At 31.0% G+C, this 11,375-nt stretch overlaps 1 protein-coding gene across 1 annotated transcript; it reads right to left on the bottom strand.

Annotated features, from left to right (window-relative positions):
- Positions 1-10,140: 10,140 nt before the first annotated feature.
- Positions 10,141-11,159, bottom strand: LOC111382272 (major pollen allergen Ole e 6). Its single transcript, XM_023006189.1, has 2 exons — positions 10,885-11,159; positions 10,141-10,348 (listed from the first exon to the last, which is right to left on the bottom strand). The coding sequence occupies exons 1-2, from the start codon at positions 11,081-11,083 to the stop codon at positions 10,317-10,319; spliced, it is 231 nt and encodes a 76-aa protein (XP_022861957.1). The 5' UTR covers positions 11,084-11,159; the 3' UTR covers positions 10,141-10,316.
- Between the last annotated feature and the right edge of the window lie 216 nt (positions 11,160-11,375).

The raw sequence follows: 11,375 nt of genomic DNA on the forward strand, positions 1-11,375 counted from the left end.
TCAAATAAATAATAATCAAAATTATATATATATGATTCAATATTATTAGTATAGTATACTTTTAAAAATAAATAAAAATCAATATATCTAAATTTAATAATTTTATAAAAAAATAGATATTTTTCACCAAAAAAAATGAATGAAAAAACCAAAAAAAAAAATAAAAAATACAAGAATCCAATTTAATTTTTTTTAGAACGTAGATATAAATAATAAGATATAAAGAAAGAAAAATGGAATATAATCAATAGAAAAAAAATTTTAATCATACATGTCTATAGAAGATTAAAGGAAAGAAAGATTGAATACATATATTCACATTGTTGAAATCATAAATACGAAAATAAACAAAATTTAAAACAGATTTTTTTGAGTTTTTTGTTAATGTGATTTTAATTAATATTGATTTAGATATTGAAATTGAAATTGTACACAACTTTCGCTTAGCTTAAAGCTGGAAGGAAACTTTTCAAAGATTTAATGCTAAGAAATTTCATGTGAAATTTCTACATTGACAATTTTTATCAAGTGAAGAATTAGATTCACATTGTTTAAAACATTAGGGATTAGAATTTCAAATTTAAAGGTTTGTAAGTATATATGTATATATGAACACGATAATTGAAAGAGTATGAAGTGCTAGAGTTGGTGACTCAAATTGGAAAGGAAATCTTGAAGATGCGTGATGGATTTGGAGAATCAAATAGTATCCAGAAAATAAGGAACCAAAGTCCTTGTCTCGTTTTTTTTTCCTTTTCACGTTTAACCTAGAATTCTTACCTTTTTAGGAATCTTTTAGCGCTAAACTCTTGTGGTATAAATATGAGTCTCCTCTTTTAGTATTGTTGAAACTAATTGTTGTAATTCTCTCATTTCATTGATGGAATAGAATAACATCGTTCCTCTACCAGTTTATTTCTTTATTTTAATCTTGTTCATGGTATTTTTGTGATCTTGTATTTATACTTCAAATTGGTATACATTAAATCTCAATTCTTGCGTTTCATTTCCACCCGGTCCCAACAAGTGGTATCAGAGCGGGGTTATTGGTGGATTTCTGGCCTGAAACTGATCGGAAATTGGTCTGAAAATTACCAGAAAATCAGAAAATGAATTTGTTCAGTTTTTTCGATTTTTTACCAAATCTGTTTGTACGTTTTCCGGTGAAACTACTTACCTTTTGGAGAAACGAACACAACCAGTGGACTCAGTAGGCAAAGACGGTCCAGAAAGGGTCACAGTTTGTCGACGTGTGACCGACCGGTCGTCGGCAGTGGAAACTCCAATGAGAGCTGTGTTGACGCAGATGAATTTTGATGATGCTTTGCTGGGTTTTGATAGGATGCCAACAAACTTGTCTATGGAGGAGAAACAATGGAAGGATCAGAAGGCTTTAGCGCAAATCCAACTTCATTTATCCAACAATTTGCTGCAAGATGTTTTGAAGGAGAAGACAGCGGTTTCTTTGTGGCTCAAGTTGGAGCAGTTGTGCATGACAAAGAGTTTGATGAGCAAACTGACTCTAAAGCAGAGGTTGTATTTTCATTGCATGGCGGAAGGAGGGTCACTGCAGGACTACCTTGCTGTGTTCAAGGAGATCGTTGCAGATTTGGAGACGTTGGAAGTAAAATATGATGAAGAGGATCCAGCCTTGGTCCTGTTGTGTTCGCTACCCAATTCTTTTTCGTCATTTCGTGATACTATTCTTTATAGTCGTAACACGTTATCTATTGAGGAGGTATACGACGCCCTGTTCTCAAAGGAGAAGATGGAGCTGTTGGTTGGAGATCCTACATCTAGGAGTGGGAATGCTCTTGTTACTCATGGTGATCAATGGAGGGGTAGATCGAATGTGAGATACAGCAATGTGTATTGTTATTACTGCAAGAGGAAAGGACACATCAAGAAAGATTGCGACAAGTTGCAGGGTAAAGGTGATTTACATGCAAATCATATAGGGCAATTAGGTAATTCGAATAAGACTAATATTGCTGAAAATTTTTGTGATGATTGAGATGTGATGTTGGTTGTATTTGATGGGGAATCCAAACGTGATAAGTGGATTATGGATTCTGCTTGTTTGTATCATATGTGTCCTAATAGAGCTTTGTTTCAAACATATGAGACGGTGAAGCAAGGTGGAGTTGTCATGGGAAACAACCAATCTTACCGGGTTGCAGGAATTGGTCGGATCAGATTGAGGCTGCAAGATAGAACAGTGCGAACACTTGATCAGGTTCGTTATGTTTCACACTTGACAAAGAATCTCATATCACTGAATACCTTGGGTGCAAAAGGGTACAAAGTTTCTGGTGGAGGTGGAGTCTTGAAGGTTCGAAGGAGTGTCCGGGTTTACTGGAGGGACGGAGGAAATCCCAGTTATACATCTTGCAAGGGAGTGTAGAACCAGTTTAAAGACATTTGGACAAGTTCAGTACCGTGGTGGACATTCAATTTGGTACGGTACCTCTCGAGTTTGACTCTGGATCAATTAAGAATTTTGCTCAAGGGAGTGTTGGTGATTCCACTTTGCCACCAATTTTAGCAGGTACACTGTGTTCTTGTAATGCCAATGGACTCATGGAACGTAGGTACAGTTTTGGAGATGTCTGTAATGCTTTAAAAATCATTGAAGGTGACAATATTGGCAAGGTTCAGATTGTGCATTTGATGTGGTTTCTGCTACAGGATGTGTTTCGACCCTGTCCAGTGATTGTTAATTCCAGGAGGAACTTTGGAAACCCGGGTTTGGGTTCGAGTGTCGCTTGTGGAAGCCGGGCGGGGGAACGTGTTATTGTGGAGAGTTTTGGTTACTGTGTTGAGGAGATTGGTTATTCTGATGCAGACGAATTATTTCTCAAGGTGGAGAAATTTTGGAGCTTCGTTCGTTGCATCGAAATTTGAGTCAAGGTGGAGATTGTTAGAGTTGGTGACTCAAATTGGAAAGGAAATCTTGAAGATGCGTGATGGATTTGGAGAATCAAATAGTATTCGAAAAATAAGGAAACAAAGTTGTTGTCTCATTTTTTTTTTCTTTTCACGTTTAACATAGAATTTTTACATTTTTAGGGCTCTTTTAGCGCTAGACTCTTGTGGTACAAATATGAGTCTTCTCTTTCAGTATTGTTGAAGCCAATCGTTGTAATTCTCTCCTTTGATTGATGGAATAAAATAATATCGTTCCTCTGTCAGTTTATTTCTTTATTTTAATCTTGTTCATGGTATTTTTGCGATATTGTATTTATACTTCAAATTGGTGTCCATTAAATCTTAATTCTTGCGTTTCGTTTCCACCCGGTCCCAACATGAAGCATATCGCAAAATTTCCCTAAATGTCTGTCAAAAGAAATTATCCTTTGCTTTTTTATAGAGCATGGTGAATAACTTATTAAATTTTAAATTATATATGGGTTTGCACGAATGAAATAACTAAACGTAATGAGTTCAAAGAGTTTTTATTTTCCTTTTTTTTTTTTCATTTTATTAGAGGTTTTATTAGAGTTCAATGAGTTCAAAACGTAGAATTGTTTTTTTAATTATACATGAATATATTTTTGAAAAACAACCGCCTAACAGATGTATCTTCCAAGGAAGATAATTTTGTGTTTTAAAGAATGTAGCAAAAAAATTGAAGAAACTTAAATTAAATATGGAATTTTCTTTGTCTCAATTATTAGAATATATACATTTACTTTACTGGTCCATGTCTAAGCCCCATTTTTTTCATAAATTTTTTTAGAATATATTTTATATAAAAAAAATGATTAGTTAAAGATTATGTAATTAAAAAATAGAAAAAAAAATGTGAATTCACATTTAAATCAAGTTCTAAAAATGATTTTTAGAAAAATAGGCTTAGAAGGTGTTAAAAGTAAGAATTTTACTATTCAAACAGGGACATATCTTTTGACAGGCCCTGGTTTGTGTAGCAGGGTTGTAAAAGTAAAATGAACTTGTTGTAGTACCGTGGTGGGGGTTTATATAGAACCCTCCACATGCTGCTCACATCACCGGGGGTGGAGCATTTTTGAGGTATTTTTTTAATGATGCAGTATGGGACTCACCTCATATGAGAGGATCTGTAAAGACCCTATAAAATGAAGCTTGACAAAATGGAAAAATCCATAGTAAGAACTGTAAAATCAATCTTTCTCATTAGTAAAAATTGATTACTTTCTTGACTATGTAATAAAGAACAAGAGCTGATCTGTTTATCACTTAATATTCTTGATTCTAATCCCATTTTTTACACACAAAAAGAAAAAACTCGTTATTTACTTTCCTTATTTATATTTCGTTAAGCCATACACCAATAAACACTATCAAAAAAATAAAAATAAACCTTTTAATCTATTATATCTCATGAGTCAATCGAATATTATGTATATTCATTAAACTCAATATATATATATATATATATATATATCGAGTGTTTTTGACGTGAAAATCCTAATTATCAAACATAATAATTGAGATTTCTCTCTTTAGGATAAAGTTTATCATGCCACTCTACTATTTTAATTCTCTCGGTAATATTCATTTATAAAAAATATAACAAGTTCACAAAAAGTAGAATTGACCGATATATATATATATATATATATATATATATATATATATATATCGAGTGTTTTTGACGTGAAAATCCTAATTATCAAACATAATAATTGAGATTTCTCTCTTTAGGATAAAGTTTATCATGCCACTCTACTATTTTAATTCTCTCGGTGATATTCATTTATAAAAAATATAACAAGTTCACAAAAAGTAGAATTGACCGATATGTGTTCATGTTCCATTTAAAGATTAGACAAAATCTTCAAAAATGAAAAATTGCATAGTTTATGCATAGTTACATAACATATTTTTATACAAATAGCTCGAAATCCCTTCAAATTAGTTACCTAATCAATTTTAATTACAATTTCAACTAGTCTTGATCCTATTTTTTAGTCTGTCCGTATAAATAGTTTTGGTAAATTAAGAAATATATATATGTAAATTATTTTTCGTAATTAATATTTAAGGTTCATTTAAAAATTATAAGTTTGACTCCACATAAATTGTAACATACAGACACGTCAAAATTGTGATTTCAAATCATTTTTAGCATTTTTAGGTAAAAAATCTCACATAAACTTTGGAAAATCTACATTATCTGCAAAATTTCCTCTTGCAATTAATTTCTTTCCATAATTACCTAAATCATTTTAATTGTAATTGTAGCTATAAGCTCGTAAGTCTATAAAATCAATCCATGGTGACAACTACTGAAAATAAGAAACTAGAAATTCACTTATAATTTCTTCAACAAAGAATCATGAAGCTCCAAATGTTCATATTTGTCCTTTTTGCTCTTTTATCAGGTATTTTATTTTTCATTTTTGCCTACCTTAATTTGATATTTGTTCTTTTCAATTGTTTATTTTTTTTTAAAAAATAAAAATTATTAAAATTATAGAATTTAAGTATTTGTCGTCCCGAAGATCAAAGTTTTCGACTAACATTGTTTATTGCCTTTTAATTGTAGTTGGAATGATGCAAAGATCGTGCTACCAAATACATCCTGAAATTCTTTGTGAATATGGGAAGACTGAAAAATGTTCAACCTTTTGCAAAAAGAAATTTGGACCTTCGACCACTGTGCAATGTATTGAAAGTTTAGGGTTTGATGGTCCTTTTTGTGTTTGCAATTTATGCGAATAATCTCAACTATTTCCACTCGTAGTGAAATTGTTGCAAATAAAATATTAATTATTAACTATTTCCACTTATAGTGAAATTGCTACAAATAATAAAATTTTAATTCCTTATAGTTTATTCAAAGAGACAAAAAATCTTTTTTCTTTTCTTTTTAATTTTCATTCATGAATCAGAATTCTGAAGATGAAAGAGTTTTATCATACAAGCAAGAAAAAATGGGCTATGCGTATTGTAATTATTTCATTAAAAAAATTGATCCTTTAACCATTAAATATCAGTTTTATAAAATTCGCACATATGCTTTGTATATTTTCGTATATGCTTGGGGCGTTATCAAAAATGCATTATATATGAATTATGTGCATGATAATACAGTCTATCCATTTCATTGATCACATATGCATGAAATAATTTTAATATTGCATGCATTTGTGTTAAAATTTTTGTCAAAATTAGCGTAGGCCTTTTTTTATAACTTTTAAAAAAAATTACTAATTAAACCCAACAAACATCAAATTAGCCAAATCAATTAAGTTCATGAATTATATACAGCAATTTTTAAGATCTTGTCTTTTAACAACTTTTTCGTAGAGTTACAAATTATCTACGTCGAGCTCGAGCCTCTTTCGATCTTTCTCTAGTTTTGCGCAAGTGATGCTAGTAATACACAATTTTATCATCTACAAGAAGTGATAGAAATTCTCGAATTGAAATAAGGGAATCTGGAAATGATTTTACATTAGGATGACACGAAAGATGACTTTGATGAAGAAGATGAAATTAAATTGAAATCCGATAAAGAGTTAGAAAGATTTAAAGGTTTTTAAGCTGACATTCCTTATAAACTAATTGTAGGAATAATTACTAAGTAATTGAAGTATTTATAATTTTGAGTAATATATTTTTGTTGAAAATTTGAAGATTATATTATAATACTTGAGATTTCGAGTAATTTTTTAATTAATTTATTAGTTTGTATATTTAAAATTAGAAAACTCAAAATTACACATATACAAATATACTTCGTTTAGGTATGTATATACATGTAATGATTGATGCTTGAATGAAACGCATTTTCACGATTTAGGTATTTTAGAACCTTATTAAATAGACGGTTTTGTGAACCATGGACAAAATAAAAACGTTGTTTATAAGTTGAGAATCAACAGGTAGCGGACCCATATCTATACTATTTAAAACGTTGAGGGTTTCATCGTTAATTTTTCCTTTGACGATGTTATGAAATTTATTGATGTATTAATAGGTCACCATTAAATTCTATTTTATTTTTCTTTCTCCTATTTTCAACCATACAATTTTTATAAAATAATATTACATGTAAATCGAAAATTTTTCCTTCTTTTTCAACCATTTATTTTTCAAAAAAAAAAAAATCACTATTCCACTAATTTTCGTTTCAAAAAATGAGGGTCAAGCGGGGGCTAAAGAACAAATAGTAGGATTGACGTTGAATACCAAAATCTCCAAACCACATAATCAAATTGAAATTGTTTTTCTTTGTAATAGTTGGTTTGAATCCACTTGGATCCGTAAACATTTCGATTGAGAATTGAATCAAATGTTGAAGTTATTTTGTTTACGTTTTAATTTTGCCAAACAGTTTATTTGATAATATATTAGTTTTAAATTTGTTGCAGTTGTGCTTATGCAAGTTTTGAGACCATGCTGCGTAGCATGATTATTTTTTGTTTACGGATAATCGGCCATGGTTTGATTTTAGAAGAATAAAGAATTCACGAGACTGTGATTTTAGAAGAATAAAGAACTCATGAGACTAGTGATGAATTCTAATAGAGTGTGAAATCGTGGACATATATGCAGCAAAGTGGGAAAGGGAAGAAGAGACGTAAAAGAAACTCATAGTGACTCGTTAATATTTGAATAAGGAATTGGATGATAATTGTAATTCAAGTCATATTCGTAAGTTTTCATGATAGGCACGATGATTAAAATAATTTTTCTTTTATTGATAAGTAAAATATTTACTTATTGTTGTGTTTTTTCTATCACAAGCATACGTTATCATAACAAGTAATATAGTGGACATTGGAATACGAATTATTGTTCCCACGAGATCTATACTTTAATGCTTGTGTAATATTTCTAACTCCTATTTGATGAAGACAAACAAAAAGTTTGTGATTTGTTGTGATTTTTTATCTAACTATTTCAAAGTAGTGGGATGCACACAAAAATTGATTTAAAATTCAAATATGGAATAGATATTAGGACATAACAATTTTATCTATTGATCACCTTTTAATATTAATTTATTATTCATAAATCTACTATGGTGTTCGATCATCTATTATATCCAATTTATCTTTCTTGAGTTCTCATTGAGTTAATTTAATTAATTCAATTGCATATCTCTATGTGAATCAATCTTATTTAAACTCACTACTTATTTTAAGAATTCACATAAGATCGAAAATGATGAGCATAGGTATTTCTACACATTATACTAAATCATCGAATTTTAATATTTGTTCTAAATCTAAAACTAACCTCTCGATTCGTCAAAGATTCACAAAATCATTGACTTATTTATCAAGTAAAAAAGCATTAAATACATAACTAAAATCATAACTTTAGTATTTTTATCATAACTTTTTCTTTCGAAATCCGATTGAGATGATTCAAATTAAGTTATAAAAAATAACTCAAAGGGCTACAAGTTTACTAAAATAGCTCTTTCCAATTCGAACATTTGCTAGGCTAAAATTGGGTCTCAATCTTCTATTAAAGATTGGAACATCCTTGTGCGGTAGAAAATTGATTTATAAATATATTTTTGTCATTTTACTCATTGTTTACTTCTAGTTGCATCCAGTTGATCCCTAGAATTCTCGAATCCTCATCATGAGGTTCCACACAACTTTTGAGTATTTACACTTTAATCCTCTCAAACTTTGGATCTCGCTCTCAACTACACATTCTTTAAAAAAAAAAAAAGAAAAAAAAAACTCTTTCAAACATTAAAATTTGAAAAAAATGAGTGTCAAACGGGGGCTTAACAAATACAAAAACATGTAAAAAAAAATGGTTAGATAACCCACCATTTTGTCTCAGAATTAGAATCTGTATTAAATCTACAAACAATTTTAAGGTCCCATTACCAAAATCAATATCTTCTTTTTCAATATAAAACAGATATGTGTGTGTGAAGAATTAAATAGAACACTGTAAATTCATGAGTTGTTTCACTTTTCTAAGCATTAAGTGCTATAAATGCCCTTTCTCTAATAAAAAGATATCTACACTAGTCTTCCTCTCCAACTTCCCACCGCTACCAAAATACACAAAGAATAAGCAATAATAGCCTTGTCCCATGGGACACTCGACTCACGAGATAGTTCAGTAGATGGGACTCTCTATGAAGTAATAAAGAACGATTTTATATTCTCTGTAAGGCCAAAAATGCTGCCAATTTGTTCGAACAATACCTAAAAAGTTCGATCTCAATTTGTATTTAGAGGTAGAATTTGGTAATAGATGTCAACTTCCCTTCAAACTTCGTTAAAATATATTTCATACATTGCATCTTGTATAGAGAGTCTAATATATTTAAATGATTAATTAAGAAGACAGAGAGCCATACATCTAAGATAAAGTGAACATATTAACAGATGAAGGTTTTCAAAATCGAAGTTCATAATTTGTATGTATTGTTTACTTTAATCTTTCCCACTCTTTTGAATTAAAAAAAATAAAATAAAATAAAATAAAATTGTACACACAATTTTTTATTTGTGAACAATTTTAACCATGCAATATTTTTTTTGCGAATAATTTTAATTTCGCCTACATTAAAAGTAGTCAGCCCCAATCCCCAAAAAATGAAGGGATTTACAATTGCTTCGCCCATGAGACCTATGAGCCAAATGGCCAAACCAAGCCTAGGTTCTAGACATGTCCACACGAACTGAATGCCAAGCGAACTTGTGTGTTTTAAGGGCAGCATCGGCTTGGTTCAGCTTACTGTCACCCAGGGCAGCATTGGCTTGGTTCAGCTTACTGTCACCCAGGGCAGCATTGGCTTGGTTCAGCTTACTGTCACCCAGGGCAGCATTGGCTTGGTTCAGCTTACTGTCACCCAGGGCAGCATTGGCTTGGTTCAGCTTACTGTCACCCAGGGCAGCATTGGCTTGGTTCAGCTTACTGTCACCCAGGGCAGCATTGGCTTGGTTCAGCTTACTGTCACCCCTAAACGATATATAGTTTGTTTCTCCCATTTTTATAAAAAAAAATTATTTTAATTTATTTTGTTTAATTGAATAAATTAACGATCATTCCCACTTTATCTAATTTTATTGATGCTTGTACATCAATCAATAATCTAGATAATATGATGTGATCTTGTCAAATTATTTCCATAAATAACCAAAGCATGAAATCAAAATAACAACGAACTAATAAAAAGCAAGATCTAAAGCATTGTTTAATTAAATTTATTGAATCAAAATTTTCATGCAATAATAAGTTTCACTTCATTGCAATACAAGAGTGGACCCAAAACTTGAACCTAATTGTAACTATTATCCACCTTATTCTCCGTACTGTTCTAATCTGCTGCAACTATCTTCAATCCATTAATTTTTTGGCTTGTAGTTTTCGAGTTTCTCTGCACAAATGGGAATAAATATATTAATTACAAAAAGAAAGTAAAGTAAGAACTAAGACAGATGAAGATAAATTAAGAAAGGGGTGATCGTAATAATTTATTTGAATTGAAAAAAGTGTAATTTTAAAGTGATTATCCAATTCTTGAATGAAACGAATTCGTAAAGATCCAACAAAGAGAAAATGTGTAGGTGTAGCCGGATTCATCAATTCCCCCAAGGGTCCCTTGTATTAGATTTATGGGATCAAATATGTAATGACCCAAATCTTTTTATTCAAGTCGTTATATTTTACATATTGCTCGTTTTGGAAGAGTTTGAGTTCATCATACTCCTCACACATTTTAATACTCGAACTCAAGGCATCTGTTTTATGCGAAATTTAAGTTGAATCCTAGATAGGATGGACCAACAATATGCATTATATAACGATTTGAGTACACATAGGTTTGGATCATTACAAAATACAGTATATATAATTTAAAAGTAAGTGAAATCCTTTCCATGAAAGAGAGTTGATGAGTTTTGGAAAACACACCTTTAACGTCTTTGACGCTACAATCAGTGTCGCACTTCATCTCACAGAATGTGAAGCCATTGCCCTTATCAGAACACTCCTTGTGGCAGGTGTCGTAGCATTCCTTGAATTGAGCCTCATCAGCTTCGGCCTCGTGAACGTGAAACGTTGCCATCACGAAAAGGCACATTAGAAACACTGCAACAAGCTTCTTTGCCATATCTCTTCACCTGAAATTTTTCTTAGTATCTTATTTATTTATTTTTCTTTCCCCTTTTTTCAATATTTCCTTGGATAAGTTTAATAGATGCATTTATAGGCCATGATAAAGCTAGGAAAATGGAAATGCTTGTGGTTTGTATTATTTTTTCAACAAAACAGCATTTGTTTCTGCTGAAAACTAGGGTGGTTCAACGATCAAAGTAAGAGAAAACAATGGCAACCTCGTTTCCAAGTGTCCAACACTTAAAACCTGGTGCAACTGAAGCCAGATTGTAGCCGGATGTCTGAAT

The sequence above is a fragment of the Olea europaea genome, unplaced genomic scaffold (genome assembly GCF_002742605.1).
Source record: "Olea europaea var. sylvestris unplaced genomic scaffold, O_europaea_v1 scaffold2457, whole genome shotgun sequence".
Classification (NCBI taxonomy): Eukaryota; Viridiplantae; Streptophyta; class Magnoliopsida; order Lamiales; family Oleaceae; genus Olea; species Olea europaea.